Here is a 17,911-nt window from a genome sequence, read left to right as displayed (position 1 = left end):
AAGGACCAAGAAAGTCTAGAGAGGCCCTGGCTTTTCTTCACTTAACATTTCATACTGTGTGTTTCTCTGTGCTTGCAGTCTGCAGTATTAGAGTGCAAGGATACTATCAGTAATTTTTCTAGCCCTTTTGACGAATCTTATTGGTTTGCTTTCAATTGCAAAAAGGCAGTGATTTAAAGAAAGACAACGCAAGTTCCTAATTCCAAAAAGCTGCCAATGTGTTTTACGATAAATTCAAATTTCTAGATATTCTTCTGATGGCTATCTTTTCCTTACAGAGCAATCGCACCTGTTTGCCATCAGCTCCGAGACCTGGAGGTCCGGGTGGCCCTGGAGGGCCCTGTTCCCCTTGCTTGCCTCTTGTTCCCTCAGGCATTTTGATACCGGCAGGTCCACTGCCAACCTCTGCTGGCTGGCACACGCCGCACTCGCCCTAGGAAAGGGCACGGAGTCAGGAAAGTTAGCGTGCATGACAATCAAGCTAAAAGATGCAAAAAGCAATACATATGCCTGTGCTTACCTTCTCACCCTTTAGGCCAGTGAGACCAAGACCAGGCAGCCCTTGCTCTCCCTGTTAAAAGATAAATATAGTATTAAAACTATCATGAAAGTAACACATAGAAAATGTTCAACATCTCAACGAGCAAGGTGTAGCAACACTGGACCGTTATTACTTATTATTGAGGAACAAGGCTGGAATCTAGGCTGTCTAGAGCTCATCATTGCACACTGCACTATTCTCCTACCTGTGCGCCTTTCTGTCCATCCTTGCCACTGGGTCCCCTTGGTCCAGGTTTTCCCTGTCAAATGGACACATTTCATTTCACAATAGCACCGACTCAGGATGTGAAGTGAGCCTTTCAATTTCAAAGAACTGCATCTCAACTTACCGGCTTACCATCAGCTCCTTTGCTGCCTGCACTACCCTGCATACACGAGCAGAAAAAAAACCCAGTTTCAGTATCTGAATTTCACAAACTTATAAAAAAGGATGCATCTTTTAATTTGGTAATTCACATTTCATAGTAAGCTGCACCCTACGGGCAGCCATGTCAAATGATTTAGGCTTATTTTTTTACTACCTACCTACGCTTTTCACTGATAAGTTCCCCTGCTGAGTAAAATCCCTGTGGCAGACAGTTTTGGCCACTGCTGTGATTATCTTCCTCGTGAAGTCTATTAAGAACCCCATTCACTAACTTACTGAGTTCCCCTCATGTAAGCCTGGTCTGCTATTGAGGTCACCTATTCTCAGTCCCATTTCTTTTTATGTTACTTTACCTTCTCTCCTCTAAGGCCAGGTGATCCTTCCTTTCCTGGCTCCCCCTGTGGAGCAAAAAAAGTGGCCGATATATCGCTTTGTTGAAGGTGCTTATTATTGTTCACACATGCAAGGAAACACACTGACAAACAAAATCAGAAATAGACATAAAGTCAAACAAGGCAGTTATCGGTTTTCTTCTACCTTGTGTGTTACGTACCATTGTTCAGTAAGACCAAAGTCCTCCAACAATTAGAAGATAAAAACCTGTGTTGTTTTCACCTTGGTTGTGTTTATGAATATTTCAAATGCTCTGCTTTTTATTCAGCACTAGTATCACATTAATTTTTACTACAATAGACTTACTTGGTCTCCTTTCTGTCCAACCCCAGGCTCTCCCTTCTCTCCCTTCAGTTGCAAGGTGTGGGTTGCAACATTGGGCATGAGGTTAGCGGGTAACTCTCCGAGAGTGGGACACACAGAACACGACTCTCCCTAAAGCGAGTGAGCAGATCAGAGGAAGGTCAAAGATTGTCTGAAAATAATTCAGATGAGGTGTCAATCAAGGAAAAACAAGACAGCTGCGACTCATGCTACTGTAAAAATTACATGTGTAGTTCTAGCAAGAAAAACAAAGCACAGTTAGCAATTCATGCTAGTCTATCTACCTGACAGGTAAATAAGGTAGTCTAAACAAGAAACTGTTTAATCTAAAGCCTAATAAAGACACTGAGCTGACCTTTTCTCCTTTGGTGCCACCTGATCCGGGTTCTCCCTGGCAAAACAAACAAGAAACACACACACATTCAGGACAGCAAATTAGTCCCAGCTCACCCTGACGAGCATGTTTGCTTTGAGATGCAGGATTTTGTGAAAATACTGGTCACTGCAATTAGGCAGATGTAGGGGTATATGAGCAATGTGTTAGTGGGTGGGTGCGTGGGAAGTTGGCATTCATGCACATATGCGTATAGCCATACTAATATGTGTGTAGGAATGCTGAGTGAGTGTGTGTGTTTGTGTTAGTGTGCGTGTGTGTGTGTGTGTGTGTGTGTGTGTGTGTGGAGTCTCCTGTGTTTTGCAGAGTTTAGTTCAGGTAGTTTGCTCTTGCATCTGCTTTAGGAGAGAGCCTTCTGCACTGCTGATGTTAGCATACCTGAACGTGTGGGAATGCAGATGAGCGTGTATAGGTCACACTTCCACAGAATATGAATCAACCATGTGCTGTAAATGAATTAGGGGGATTTCTATACCTTCTGTCCTGCCTTGCCATCTGCACCTTGAGGCCCCTGGCAAATATGGAGAAAGGAAAGAAAAGAGAGGAGCAGGGATGAGCCAGAAGTAAGAGTGTTGTTAGTCCAACTTTATGAGAGTGAGGTCATATCTCACTCTCCCTCTCTGTTGCTCTGCCTTCTTCTCCTTCTGCTCTAACCAGGTATGACAGATGGATGCTGGCACTATTGGAAATCGTTGCACACAGAATCTCATAAGGCTCTGGATTTATACCCCCCCCCCCCCATAAATAATTCCCCATTCCACCTGCTGGGCTAAGTGGGAAGATGCAGAATGAGGAGAAAGAGAAACACAATGCACAGTATGTTGAGGCCTGACTCCCTAGAGAGAGAGAGACAGACATGTTAAGATTATATTACAAAAAAATGACCTTTGCCATGGAGGATAAAAATTTGACGGCATATCACGCTCTGTCTCCTTGAGCTGCTGCAACACAGAGAATTAGAAGGGCAAGTACAACCCTAAGGTAGAAATAAACGCCTTCCCTTCCCTCAAAATGATAAGAAAAATAAAATAAATACACTATCAAACAAGTGCTCAAGGCTCAGATCACACGTAGCTACAATTCAGACCGTGTCTACAGCTCCCAAATAAAACATGTGGCAAAAAATGTTAAACTGAACATTAAGGGCAGGTTCAGAATACATTACAATTTGACATTAGTTGTCAGACTCTTGTACTTACTATCTCTCCTATCCCTGGTAACCCAGGCTCTCCTTTAGGGCCAGGCTTCCCTTGCAGAGCCACTGTGTTTCCCATGTCTGCAGTCAGCACAGGGCACACTTCGCATGGGTCACCCTAAAGATTGAACACACACACAGTATCTTAACAAGAGAGCACACAGATATGCAGATAAAGAGTTTAAAGACAACGTTATACCTTCTCTCCTTTAGACCCTGCTGGTCCTCTTGGTCCCTATGAAAACAGCAGAATAGCAGATGATGTGTGAGTTCACAGTTAGAACACTGTCTATTGGAAGCTCATGCATACATTACTGAATAACAATCAGTGTTTAAAAGAGTCTCTCACTGGATCTCCTGGGAATCCATCTTCTCCTGCAGGCCCTGCATTGCCCTGTTAACACAAATCACTTAGTGTGTCATACTGTTACAGTTACCCTGCAAATCACTCTCAAAAAAGCATCTTTGTTTTTAACGTTTCTAATACAGGATGTCATTTTTGGGTTGGACTGACAGATGCTGGAAAACTAAGAACCAGTGTTTTGTTGATTCAGTACTTTTAGCTAAGTGAGTTAACTATTTCAGCTGTCAGCCATTTCTTTTAGCTAATTCTATCATTACTTTTATCTGTGTTAACAACTTCAACTGTTTATTTGTTACTTTTGGATAAAAATTGTTCCTTCATTACTTATAGCTAACTATTTTAACCATCAATCTATATTTTTTCTTTATCCATTGTTTTTTGCTAACTAACTATTTCAACTTTTCTTGCTCACATGCTTGTTTTTATTCACTCTAAATTGCAACATGTGGAGTTAATGTGTTAAAAGTGACTCAGGTTGAGCGGCTACTTACTGGTAACTATAGTAAAGAAAAGTAAATATATTTGTATTTAAGTTAAATCCATGTACCCCTTGGAAATTGCAAAAGTATCCCCTGGGGTACAAATACTCCTGGTTGTCATTAGTCTTCATCACTTTCACATGCCGTAGAAATGAGCCAAAAGGGTAAACTTACCTTATCTCCCTTTGCACCACCCGGTTCACCAGGAGGGCCCTGGCAGGAAGAAAAAGGACATAAATCTTTTGAAATGCCTTTCTTAAGATCCTTTTAGGCTTCTGTCAAGGGCAATGAAAGCTACACCTAAAGAAGGAGTCCTGCCAAGTCCTGTCCTGCACTTCTGAGAGCATTGTCTAATAAAACTACTTTTTGGTCAAACTGAGGCCATCTTTAAGAGGAGAACATTAAGATAATCAGTGACACCATTCAATAAGTGCCTCTTTTTTTCTTCCACAGTTCTTTAATTTAAAAAGTACACTTACTGGTAGGCCTGGCTTTCCAACTCCTGGCAGGCCTGGACGTCCAGGCTTCCCTGGCTCCCCAGCCAGCCCTTCAGGACCTACCATACCTGGAGTACCCTGGAAAACAAGTTCAACACAGCTCTATTAAACTGGACTGAATGTAAGTGACAGAAAGGTTGGTGGTAGGAACTGTTAGGTCTTAATGCATACAGACCTTCTGTCCCTTAGGGCCAACCACACAGACGGACCCTCCTCGACCCTGGGAGATGGTGACAGGCATAGAGAAGTGACAGCATCGGTATGGGTCAGTGACATCATCACTGTCAGACCGGAATAATCAAGCAAGCTCTGCAGAAATCCATCTCCAAAATGTCTTCATAAATTCTCAGAGACTTGTTGATTTCCCTAATTTGTCTGACATCTTACCATTGGAAATAGAAAAAGGGAGAATTGCAGAGTCTCTAAGATGTATTATCTTCAGTAGTGCATATGCAATATTTTCTGCCTGTCTGATTCAAGTCACATCAACAAGCACATTCATATTCACAATGTCAGATGGATGGGAGGCTTACAAAAATCTATCCTCCACCAAATCCATCTGTCCACGACAAGCAGTTAGCCTGGTGAACAGCTAAATGTGAGTGTGTCTGATGCTGAAAACCAGGGGAATATCTCAGAGCACACACACGTTGTAATTTGTTCCTCAAAACTTTTCATGCGTCTACAGGATCACTGCGCTGAACAGGGAAGATTAAAAGGTTTAAGTCTTCCTGAATAGGCGCCTGCCTGTGTGAGAGACGAACAGCACAGTCAATGAGGCAGCATTGATTGTGCAAGCTTTGTTGCTATAGCCTAATCTAACAGGCATTAACAGGCCGACTTAACGCCATGGGAGAGAGGAGGGGGGAGAGGAGATATCAATGGGAGTCCGAGCTTAAAGAGTAATACCATATAAGTTTACTGAATATCCACTCTTAGCCTGATAAAAGTGCCTGTGTAAGTGGATATGTGTGTGTATGTGTTTTGGTGTGTTTGTGAGTGCATTCTGACTTTAGCATTTATTGTACTGACAATACATATTCCAAGCTAGCTGTCTGACTTAACCTTACAGCAAATCATGCCTGAAATACACTTCACTCATTTTGATTACAGAAACTCTATATAACAAAGTAAATGAGAACAAAAGAAAAAACAAATGAAAGAAAAAACACTTACATCCCTCCCTGGAGTGCCTGTGAGACCCTGTGGACCGAGCTCTCCCTTCTGACCTTTTACTCCCTGAACAGAGCCAGAGAAAAAAGGTGAGGAACATGCAGAGAAAGGAACAGAGAGAGCGAGACAGACCAGTGAAAATAATACTGGGCTAGAAATGAATGAAGATGATCATTAGAAGGTCAGACCGCCATTATTCATCAACAAAAGTTTCTTAAACCTTTCACCTTGTACCCGGCTGCTTCGCCCCAGTTGGCGGGCATCGCCTGTTGAGAGAAGGAACGAAGATGAGGTCCACATCAATGACCTGATCCTAAGGAGACATCATGCACACACCACTGGAGCATAGAAAACAGCACAATGACCAGTCAGCAACCCATATGGACTACCAGCATGACCCATATGCTCCACTCACACACACACACTCACACAGACACACACACACACAACCTGAGAAACATGGGCATGCATTTAAAGTATAATATGCATGACATAATCTGTGGATACAGATTATATATATATATATATATATCAGATGTATCAAACTTATAACATACAGAAACGTTTGTGCAGTCACATGCACACACAATGACTATGATAAATAAATATACAAAGCACACACTCATTCCCACTGCACAATTAATACTGAGATAGGATGCTTGAAAATTAGGTTTTGAATAAAGATTAAACTAAATAGCTGAAGGGTTAGCAGGGTTGGGAGGCAGTGGGATGCGGTGCTGTAACCTGTAGCAGAAGATTGGCACTCACCGGCTCGCCTCTCTCTCCCTTCTGGCCCTTGGGTCCCTCTGTGCACTGAGGTTAGAGACACTTGGTTGGCATGTATTATCACAGACCACTTTTTGGCAAAAAATTTCAGGCTCATACTGCGATGCATGCCAAATAACGAGACAATGCTTTTCTGCAAAACAAGGCACGACGCGAGAGTGAGATGCAATGGAAAAGTTACTTACTGGACCTGAATGGGTGCCAGAACAGTCATCACCCTAAGATGGAGAGAGGGAGAAGAGAAGAATGATTGCTTGTGGGTGAGGAACGGAATAAGTGAGTACTGAAGAATGCATATCAGCTTGGCAGTGGATTGGTCCACAGCCACCATTCTGTACTAGACTACAGCAGCATCAAATTGTGAGTGTATGAGTGAATGTGTACAATGGTAGGTATTAGCATTCAGTGCTAGGCATGTCTGGGCACATGTGATGACATCACACATTCCGCTGATATTAGCCTTTCTACACACACACAGACACTCTCTGTAAATACTGTGTACATGTCCTTCATACTCACCCGGTCACCTTTTTCTCCTTTCAATCCAGCAGCCCCACCAAAATGTACTACCTGCAACACACACAAACACACAGTTACACACTCCACAGTGCTATACTTGAGTCATGTTCTAATGGAAAGAAGTGAAAGTAAAGATCAGTGATCCTTACATTTTCTTCCCTATTCAGGAGTAAACAACCAGCACACTACAGACAGACACAGAGAAAGAGAATTATTATTATTATACTGTATTTAATATTCACTAAAGAATTTGTGTGTCTGAATAAATGAAGTTTATGGATAAATAAAATGTCTTGTAGTTTCTGTAGTCACCAGGAGGAGGCACTGTTAAACAAAACTAAAATGTGCTGAATCCATGTGCTGCTACAGTATGCGACTAAAAGGATGAAAGGTGGGCAAGTGGGCGCGCACACACACACACACACACACACACACACACACACACACACACACACACACACACACACACACAGCTCCCATGGGAGACGGAGATCAATAGGAATGTCTGATTCCCACAGCACAGGAGTGAGCTGCCCAGCTGCTCCTCACAGGAGGGCACACACACATACACACACCAAATAAGGATAACCATTATAAATAACTGAAGCATTTTTAGCGGAAGCAAGTAATTAAAGCCGAGTCCCCCACCCGGTGTTTCTGAGAGCTTTGCTTTCACACACCAGGAAGTTTGCATATATTGAAGCTGCGACTATGAGCTTGCTGAGACAACGACAGAGGGCTAGTAACAGCACAGAGACCATGTGTAATTCTCCCTCCCCTCTTTCCCCCCACTCCCTCTTATGAGCTACAAATCTATCAATGGCTGGCTCGACCAGCTGCAATGACGAGTCACTGTTTCCAAGCTCGTCTCTGACCGTAGTGTTAGTCAAGCCCTCACATAGTTCCACTCAAAACCTCAACAGCCCTGCCTTTGTTGTTTATTCTCTACATTAGTCTTTGAAATGAAAACGTCATATTGCTGTCAAAGAGCTGTATACTTGTAGCCTTGTAATTCAGTAAGCCCACTTTGCTGTCATTATTACTCTCAGTGAATTAAGATCAATTCAATCTTTTATCATCAAAAAGCACTATATTGTTGTTTGTATTTATACTGCATTTTAGGTTTAATATTTTGTAGCAGCATCTATGTACTTTGTTTTTCACAGTTAACATTGCTAACCTTTGTCGATAAGTTAAGGTTTCTTAGAAGTGGGATCTCTTTATGTACATTAAATCCCTTTATTATATTAGTTCACTTGTTGGCAGTACAACGCATATACTCTAAAGAATGAAACATCCCAATACAAAGGTTCATTTCAAGGTTTTATTGGTTCAATACCATTTAACACCATTGGGCTTTAGCATAACACCCCTGAAGTTGCATATTTTTCTTCTTTTTTGGCAATTTCAGGGGCAGCATAACAAGCCGTTAGCTATTTAGGTGCCAAATGCTCTATTGTGTTTATCAGCTAGTTGCTATATATTTAAACACTCTGCAGAGGTAAGGGACTTTCTTTTTGGTGGTAACGTCCTGTGTGTTCCACTACAAGCAATCCCTATCATAATACATTAACATTACACTTTTTTGTTAGAGAATTCATATGTAAATATTAAATAGTGTATATTAAAATCTTAAAGTATATTAGTTTTTATAATTGGCATTGCAGTAAAACTTTCAAACTTTGTTATAAGTGTTCCAGTTGCCAGTGTCAGATTCAAGTGTTCAACATCCAAATGTTATAAATTGGCTCATTTCCCTGCATCCAACATTCCAACCCAAGCTCTCATTCTACATTATGCATGCCAACACCTATGCTCATTCATTAGCTTAAGCATCTCGAAAGACAGGCTGAAATTCTGGCGCCAACATCCTGTCAGTGAGGTTTGCTTTTTGATATGAAACATCCCACTGGCCTCATTTTTGGCCATTGTCTGTCTATCTGCCATGTCTTGACAGAACAAGGGCAAAACCCAGCACACACTAATGATAATCTAATATCAGCATAAACATAAATTCTCAATCTCCTGGGCTGTAATTCTCAAATCAATGTAGAGTTGGTGCCACTTTCTAAAATGCGAGATAACTTTCTGTGATGCACGATGTAACGGCAAATGTAGGCGGTAGACTCGGCGGTTATATATCTGAAACAGCCCTTTGTGTGTTTTAATAGATTCCTGCTGATTGGTGGAGCTGAGCCATTTTACTCACATAACCAAGAAGACACTGATGTAGCAAGAACAGGCCATAGAGGAATAGCTGAAGAAGCATGACATGAACACGGTGATGAAAATTGATTTCTAACTGAGCTTTAGGATTGTGCAGCAGAAGCCAAATCTACCACTTATTCAGATCATTTATTACCATAATAATATTAATACATAGGCCTGCCTGGCATAATTGTCAGCATTGGTCTTGCAGGGCATAATATCAGATTGTATTATCATTGGATTCCTATGGGTACTATTGCTTATTTTTACCCTGAAAAAACAGTCGACCGTGAAATTTGACCAAATTAAATTCACAGCACAGAAGAAAAGTCACTTTTAGTTCTTTTCAAGTGTGTGCCCCCAGTGGCAGGGCAAGCTGTGTGCTCCAACCCTGGTAATGTCCTACATTGAGGAAGTCAGTGGAGGCGGCCAGCTGCATTGGTAAGCACACACAGGAGCAACATAATGAAGCGTCTGGAGTTTTGTATTCTATTTGTGAACAGAACATGCATATTGTAGGTGAATGACAAAATTAATAGGCAGCAGCAACTCCCGACTGAGACTCAGCGCATAATGAGGTGTAAATCAGCCCTCAGTCAGTCAGCAAGCAAGGTACGTGTGAGGTAGGGAGGAGGAAACAGAGACAGACTATTTCTTTTTCTAACCCCATGCACAACACAAATAAACCCAACATAAAGGCGCACACACACATACACACATTAGGCCTGCGTATTGGCTTCCTATTTGAATCTACATCTACAACACTACACACATTGAGTTGACTTCTCTTTATCCACCCGTGCTGTATGCTTGCTGATCCTGGCATCTATTTCAGGATTCACTGGTGTTAAAAGAAGTGTACACAATGATTGCCAGTTCATTCACACTGGAAATTTAGAGTCTCCAATTTACCTAACCTGTTTAGACTCTGGGAGGAAGCCAAACCACACGTGGAGAACATGCAATGTTTACTTCCTGAACCCAGGACTTTCTTGCTTTGAAGCGACTCTCTTGGTCCGAGATGCTCTGCCCCATTAGAAATACAACACGGTAAATTCAAATGTGTGGGTGTGAATTGTGAAGCTTACTTTCTCTGCCAGATCCTTGGATGCAAAAATCTCCTGTGGCAGAAAAGAAAAGAAAAAAATAGAGAAAAGGTCATTTTTTTTCATATCATATCTGAACCTCAGTGTTTCTTCCACTTTTGGCTCCACAGCGGTCCACAACTGGTTTCTGTCTGTGTTTAGACAATCATTCTGGCAGTTTCATTGGCCAAGACTGACTCATCTAATATTCAGACACAGTGAATCCAATAGTTTTGAAGGCCATTCACAGAAATATTATTTAGCCTGGTTTTCTATATTTAGACAGGTTTTGGTTCTGGTTTTATATCTCTTGCTCAAATTGTATAACAAAATGAATCTACATTTTTATAATTGTCAAAACTTTGTGCATATACTTCATATTCCGAGGCTGTTTTTAGTATCTGAAATCTCTTAGAGATGTACCAGAAATGGCATGAGCTGCATCTATCTCCATAACATCAATTTCAGATTGCATAGGGAAGCTGTTGTTTTCCTGTTGCATGTGCTTTGCATCCCTTAAAACCTTGTTGTCATTACAATTCATTGCATCAGATACACAACAAAGAAAGGAGAAATAAGGCCCATCTTGGTTTCACACACAGGTCATTAACAGTTATTCTTTATTCTAAGTGAAAAAATAGATGAAAGAGGATGAGTAGAGAGAGGAAGAGAAGTGCTGTACCTCATGAGCCCTGAGGCTAATGAAGAGATGGACCCAGCTGTGCACAGAGTTACAAATCAGACAAAAAGAAAAAAAAAAAAGTCAGCAATGAAAAAGATGGAGGAAGGACTGTAAAGCCGAGTGGTAACAATTTGTTCAAGTTTACAACAGGTGTTAGACTTCATCATAAAAAGTCAAGTAGAAACACGCACAGGCCAGAGGAAGCAAGACACAAAGAAGCCTTTGGTACTTCTAAAGACAAGATGACCTTTCAGCTGGGAGTTAGGTTGAAAGCAAGAAAAGAAGAGGTTTGCAGTCTTGGAAGATAAGAAACAGTGTGGGTCTGATTTGTCATTCCTCAGGAAGGTAGTAACTGCTGTGACTCAAACATAGACATGTGCACTGGTAATATACGCACACCTCTGCACCAAACCGGATTCTACTAGTAATTGCAAAGACAGGCTGTTTAACAATACCAGAAGATGGTGTTTGGTACAGTATGTCAGATAAGCCAAATAAACCACTAGAAATTTACTGACCTGCTGCTGACTCAGTCATTACAAGCTCATGCTGTGCAACTTTATTTTAAATTGTAGTGGAGATCTCAAACTTTCCAAAGATAAGATATATGTCAGGCTGAATTTTGAACAAGGCATCTAGAATAATTCAATTTGGTAGACTGGTTCAAACATAAAGAACATGTCTTAGTTGAGTCTTGGGTTTAATATTTTACTCAGTTGGATGCATCACACAGCTTCAATGAGGAGTTGGAACAAGCTGAGACAGAATATATATATATGTGATATTGTCAGACTGTGGAATTAAATCATTTTTCCAAACTTAAAATTTTATTCACTTTCTTTGAAGATTGATGCCACTCTCATGTCTGTCTGTTAAATATAAGTCTACAGCTAGCAGCCAGTTAGTTTAGCTTAGCACAACCACTGGAAATTGGGAAACAGCTAGCCTTGCACTGTCTAAAGGAAACAAAATCCAGCAACACGCACTTCTACAGTTGACTAATTAACACACTGTATCTCATTTGTTTGACTGCAACCAGCAGCGACTCCAGGAGGTTACTGCATCTAGCCAACAAAAAATCCACCACACATCCCTCCATAAAACCACAACCTGTCATTTTTACAATTCATCTTTTGCACAGACTAAACAAGAGTCATGCTAAGTGTTTCTCCCTGATTTTGTGCTCAGCTAAGCAAATCTGCTGCTGGCAACAGCTTCATGGGGGTATGGATGAGGGTTGAATAAGTGTATTTGCTAAAACTGCTTGAGAGAGTACTCCATCGTTTTAGCATTGTACTTGGACGCGGCTAACGTAGCCTTAAGCCACTAGCCTCAAGCAGAGATGTGGAGTGGGCTACAGACACCTGATAAGCTCCCTTCTTTCTGACTCCACAGATTTTGTTCCCTTTCAAACCTGTAGTCACATGAGGCAGTTTATTAGACCTCGTGCAGCTCCCTTCGCAGCCACAAAAGACTTTATACAACTTATTTAACATATTCCGTGGCACTCCCCATTACCTGACTTCCATGTATAAAATGTGTGTTCCCCTTTAGGGTTTATTAAGGGGAAAAATGAGAGGAAACTGTGTGTTACTGTGTTAACAAAAGAGGAATATACTTTCACAGAAATAGTATATCAACAGTTGAACCCAATTGTGTGTGCTCGCTCTAAAGCAACAGTGTACAGGACTCTTCCTACATACAGCATTCCATGTATGCGGAGTTTAACATGCTGTTACCCAGTAAAGGCTTAGTTTTATGGGAGCAGTTCTATGGCTCAGTAACATCTGGCCTGCACAGTGGAATTTTGTACTTCACAGTTGATTTATACAAAGCTAACAGAGAGATAAAAATAGAAAGTCCTCAAGTTAAAACAAGAGAGCAACAGAGAAGGAGGAGCAAATGGATAGAAAACTGTGAAATGAGGACAGACTGCATTCATGACAGTTACACATCTGCACTGTAGTAAGAAGAGAAAAGCATGTGATGTTAACTAGGCCTAAAACGTAGTACCATATGAGACTAAACCCTTGTTACCCATATTAAAACAGTCAGTCTGCAATAACTGAGAGCAGAGGAGAAGAGAGCGAGAGTGACAGGTGAGAGAGAGAAAGAAACACAGAGGAAGACGGCTGACGCCTGAGTTATTGTAACTATGTCTAGCTGGAACCATCTACGGGATTGATTACTGTGTCCTGAAGTCTGCCAGAGCTCTAAGTTAACACTAGCACTGCACAAGAGAAACAACAAGCCCTAATGAATAGATAATTGGATATAGGTCCCATTAATATGAATGATGAAACAAGCGGATGTGAAAACAAAAATAAATTGCTTTTACGTATACTGGAAGAACTTTGTGTATCAGGCAGCAACGAAGCAATCATAAAAAACACCATGGAAATTTGTGGAAGAACTGCTCCCATGTGTTGCATAAGGCTCTATTTGTCAAGCTCTCAACATTGCCCACAGACACTTTGAACGATTGCTACCAGCAAACTTAACTGAACTGAAGTCATATAAAACTCTAAAACTCAGAAGTGCTGAAGACTGCATCAGAATAGAAAACATGTTTTCCACAGCAGAGTATCAAGGGAGAAAAACAACTTATATCAACATTTGGTAGAAGTCCTACAGGCCAGTGTTTGCTTGCCAGCAGGAGCATCTTAGACAACTCAAACTGCCTCAAGAACAAAGCTGTTTGAGGCCAAGTGTGTCTCTCTTTCTGTCTGCGCCTGATGGAAACCACGTGTGATAATTCATAATGGAAGAGACAGTTTGTGAAAGATGCGATGACTTTTTTCCCCTCAATTTGTCTCTGGACGGAAGCGCCTGTCATTGAATTTCCAATGACTAAAGCGTAAAAAGAGTATTTATCAGTTTTTGAGTAATTGTGGACACACATGTTGCTCTTTTTTTAAAAATCTGTAAAAATGCAGAAGTTTCTTGTTTTGCATGTATGTGTTGGTGTTCTGTAATTTACCTGGTTAAATGTGTTCTCCAATAGGTCATTCTCAGCAGCGCGACGGCTCTTGGGAGCATCAGGAGGGCACTGCAAGCATGCAACAGACAGACAATTTAGGACAGGGTAAAAGACCACTTTGGTGATTTCAAACCTAAATCCTATAATTTTGCTGTGGGCAGGATATAAAATTCTTACATGCAAAAGCTCCCTGTATTCTGTGCCTCATTGCTGGTTCACCTAACATAGAACTCATTATGTGGAAGACTGCAGAGTTGCAGGATTATAGCAGCATCCTGTGGGTTTCTTACCAACTTTCAGGCAAAGAAATGCAAATGCTGTTGTGTCACATGATGTAACCATTTTTGACGTGAGATAGAGTAGAAGTAAATAGTAATAGTATTAGATTGATGTGGTCTTATAAACACTTTAATCAACATTTTTTTTATTATTTCATTCTAAATCATTGTACAAATTAAATGAAACCCACACCACCTGCCTCTGGCTACAAATGTGATTTGTGTGTTCAGACTGTGCTGCTCTGCACTATCCAGACAATAATGTGATTTCCTGGAAAAGCCTCTCTCCATTTGTCGAGCCGCTGTGGTCGTGCGTGACTGTCACTGGCAAAGAGTGAATTTATTAATCACCACTCCCTCCAATTTATATTCCACCTCAGCCACTTAGATGAACCAAAATAACAGGTGTGCGTGGAGATGCACCCACACAGTCCATACCACTTCCTGCTTGTCATTGCTCTTGCTCGATCAAAATAGAGCCCTACAAGACAACTGCCTTGCTAGAAGCGGTTGTTTTGATAATGTTAACCATCTTAGTTAGCATGTTAGCATGTTAACAATTTGCTCATTATCACAAAAAGGCTGACGGGATTGCCATTTGTTATACAGATATTTGGTCATATATCAAAGTACTGCACAAATGAACTGCACAGAATTTTGCCGTGATTATGGAACTAGATTAAATGTGACAGATTCACCAGGGTTGTTATACAGCATCCTGAGATAGCAAGAATATCTGCACTAATTTAAAGGTCATTCCCATTAAAGGAGTGATATGTAAGTTTTGCCGTTGCTTCATGTTAGAATTAACAGCTGTCTACTCACCAGTCTTGCCAAGAGCTTCAGCCACTTTTGTGTTTACAATACAAGAGATTTTAATATGTCCTCTGACGCAATGCTCAGGGCAGACTAGACACAACAACTCGATATCGGAAAGTGATAAGATGGGCTAAGCGGGCTGGGGTTCACTGGTTAGCATGCTCACTTCAGTAGAAGAAAAGAAGTGATGGGTTGCTTTCCACCACTGGAGACAGCTCTTAGTGAGTAAAGGAATGAAGTTTGAGGCTGAACCCTCAACATTTCTTCTAGACTGGTAAGTAAATAGCAGTTAATGTTGGCTATTTAGCAATAGCAACAAAAATGAAATACATTTTTAATTTGAACATGTAAAATTCCCAATAATGACATCTTCAATAATGAAATGCTGAACAGAGCAAAAGAATCTAGAAGACTATGAAATACGAGTGAAATGCATTATCTCTAAAAATTCAATCTCTACCAATGCATGTTCCTGTACCATGTAATGTTCCTCTGTACTGCAGAGTTCAGACCACAATGTCAAAGATACTGAAAGCAAGCTGTTTTGTCTCGTTCTTGCATTTTAAGAAGCTGCAGCCTTCAAGGATGTATAAGCATGCAAGTCAGAGTGTATGCGTGTGCACACATACTCCTCCACTCCTCATTTCAAATTTAAACGCAGCTTGGAGGGAGCCCCGCAGCGCACATGCCTTGAGCAAAGGAGATGAGAAAATTTTTACAGCATTCCGTCCTTCCTCCAGAGGACTCTACACTCTCAGACTTCAGAAGGAACTTCTCACCCTATTTGTATCCCTCACATAAAATCATTTGCTAATGACACATATGCATGTGCACACAAACACGTTAGCGCAGACACCCGGGAGAATTCTGACAAAAATTTGGCTGAGCACAAAAATACCTTCAGCTTAAAAATAAACCCAAAAACTGGCTGATTGCATTTCTTCCTATACCCGAACAATCACTTGCTGTGTTTTTGCCTGTCAAACAGAAACATACTGTTGCATTTATGTCCGGTGAATCTGTTTCCTATTTGATAAGGCTTTTGTCTGAAGCCTGCAAACAATAACTTCACAAAAATACAGATTAAGAAAAGAGGTAGCAAGAAAAAAAAAGGAGAGAATTATAAAGAAAAAGAAATACTGTAGGACACTGCATTTCTGAAGCTGGAAGAAAAAGCAAGAGATATTTTCAATTAGGCTTTTAGTCACACTTCAGGAGTACAAACAATATTGGCAAACTGCAGTTGATGTGGCATAATTGCACACAATGGAATTACTCTAAGCCCTAGTCAATTTGTATACATAATATCCTACATTAAACAAAGCCTCTAAAGAATATTTTGTTAACTAACATAATAAGACAGGCTTTCTTTATATTTGTGGAAACCTAAGTCAAGTAATTGATGGAGTGCTATATAGTAACAGCTCTCCATGCATATCAAAATCTAAGGCGGGCAGACAAGTTTTTTTTCTTTTCTTTCTGACCACCTGAACTGAGATGGAGTTAAAAAAAAAAAAAAAAAAAAAAAAAAAAACACAGAGGGATGCAGATTAACAAGCATAAGCCTCCAGGGCAACTGCAGAGACTGTTTATGGTGTTTAATTCTGACAATGCAAACACAGCTTTTCCTGCAGCTGTTGCAAACAAACCTTCCAGAAAATAACTGGCTTTTACTGTGAAGCAGCTGTAACAAGTCTTGAGTTACACTCATTGGGGTTAGTTTACATTAGGTTTAACTCAGGTAAAGACTCCAGATTGTTCAAACGCTAATTTTTTCAATGGATCAGGTGAGGAGTGGCAGGTGCTTAATAACTACTGTTAAGTGTCTCAAACTCCACCAGAGAGAAAATGAATGTATTTACCTAACTGCTTTAAATCCCAGGTTTACCATTGTTTGCATTATATAGTCCATTCAGAATGTGTTGAGACCCTTTCAATTTTTTCCACATTTTGTTATGTTGCAGCCTTATGCTAAAGTAAAAAAAAATTCCCTCATCAATCTATACTCAATAACCCAATTCAGATCTCATGACACTTTCCTCCTATGTCTCCTGATCATCTTTGAGACGTTTCTACATCTTGATTGGAGTCCAAATGTGGTCAATTCAATTAACCAACACAATCCCAATGGTGAAGCATCGTGGTGGCAGCATCATGCTGTGAGGGGGTGCTTTTCAGCAACAGGGACAGCGAGACTGGTCAGGGTTGAGGAAAAGCTGACCAGAGCAGACTACAGAAATATTTATAATTAAAACCTAATCCAAAGCGCTCAGGATTTCAACAGCACAATGACCCTAGGCACAGAGCCAAGACCCATCCAAATAGGAGGATTAGGGACAACTCTGTGAATGTCCCTGAGTGGCCAAGCCAGAGTCTTGCCTTGAACCCAGTCGAACATATCTAGAGAGACCTGAAAACGGCTGTTCACGGACATTCCGCATTCAACCTGACAGAGGCTGAGAGGATCTGCTCTTGAGAATAGTGGAAAATCACCAAATTCAGATTGTGCAAAGCTTGTCACGTCACACCTAAAAAGACTTGAGGCTTTAATCACCGCCAAAGGTGCTTCAACTAAGTACTGAGTAAAGGATCTGAATGCTTATGTCAATGTGATATTTCTGTTTCTCCTTCCAAATAAATTTGAAAATTCAGTTTTCACTTTGTCATTATGGGGTATTGAGTGTGGATTGATGAGGGTACAAATGATTTATTTATTTTAGTATAAGGCTGCAACATAACAAAATGTGAAAGAAATTGAAAGGGTCTCAACACTTTCCGAATGAGATGATGCAGAAATCAGGAGGAGT

At 40.8% G+C, this 17,911-nt stretch overlaps 1 protein-coding gene across 3 annotated transcripts in view; it reads right to left on the bottom strand.

The window, feature by feature from the left end:
* Positions 1 to 17,911, bottom strand: part of col16a1 (collagen, type XVI, alpha 1) — a 67,342-nt gene that overhangs the window by 24,276 nt on the left and 25,155 nt on the right. For 2 of the 3 annotated variants that reach the window (XM_056399513.1, XM_056399516.1), the window contains exons 8-29: positions 14,008 to 14,076; positions 10,349 to 10,381; positions 7,202 to 7,237; positions 7,053 to 7,103; positions 6,719 to 6,751; positions 6,516 to 6,560; positions 5,975 to 6,013; positions 5,751 to 5,813; positions 4,750 to 4,794; positions 4,557 to 4,652; positions 4,252 to 4,290; positions 3,584 to 3,628; positions 3,434 to 3,469; positions 3,239 to 3,352; positions 2,515 to 2,550; positions 2,001 to 2,036; positions 1,628 to 1,756; positions 1,282 to 1,326; positions 891 to 926; positions 747 to 800; positions 521 to 571; positions 290 to 433 (exon numbers count right to left, since the gene is read on the bottom strand). In XM_056399513.1, the coding sequence (XP_056255488.1) occupies positions 290 to 433; positions 521 to 571; positions 747 to 800; positions 891 to 926; positions 1,282 to 1,326; positions 1,628 to 1,756; positions 2,001 to 2,036; positions 2,515 to 2,550; positions 3,239 to 3,352; positions 3,434 to 3,469; positions 3,584 to 3,628; positions 4,252 to 4,290; positions 4,557 to 4,652; positions 4,750 to 4,794; positions 5,751 to 5,813; positions 5,975 to 6,013; positions 6,516 to 6,560; positions 6,719 to 6,751; positions 7,053 to 7,103; positions 7,202 to 7,237; positions 10,349 to 10,381; positions 14,008 to 14,076 (1,275 nt within the window). The remainder of the gene's footprint in view (positions 1 to 289; positions 434 to 520; positions 572 to 746; positions 801 to 890; positions 927 to 1,281; positions 1,327 to 1,627; positions 1,757 to 2,000; positions 2,037 to 2,514; positions 2,551 to 3,238; positions 3,353 to 3,433; positions 3,470 to 3,583; positions 3,629 to 4,251; positions 4,291 to 4,556; positions 4,653 to 4,749; positions 4,795 to 5,750; positions 5,814 to 5,974; positions 6,014 to 6,515; positions 6,561 to 6,718; positions 6,752 to 7,052; positions 7,104 to 7,201; positions 7,238 to 10,348; positions 10,382 to 14,007; positions 14,077 to 17,911) is intronic. The other variant, XM_056399515.1, reaches the window with a different exon arrangement.

This window comes from Seriola aureovittata, chromosome 16 (genome assembly GCF_021018895.1).
Source record: "Seriola aureovittata isolate HTS-2021-v1 ecotype China chromosome 16, ASM2101889v1, whole genome shotgun sequence".
Classification (NCBI taxonomy): Eukaryota; Metazoa; Chordata; class Actinopteri; order Carangiformes; family Carangidae; genus Seriola; species Seriola aureovittata.
The sequence above is the reverse complement of the archived record's forward strand: the minus strand, read 5'-3'. Positions and strand labels throughout refer to the sequence as shown.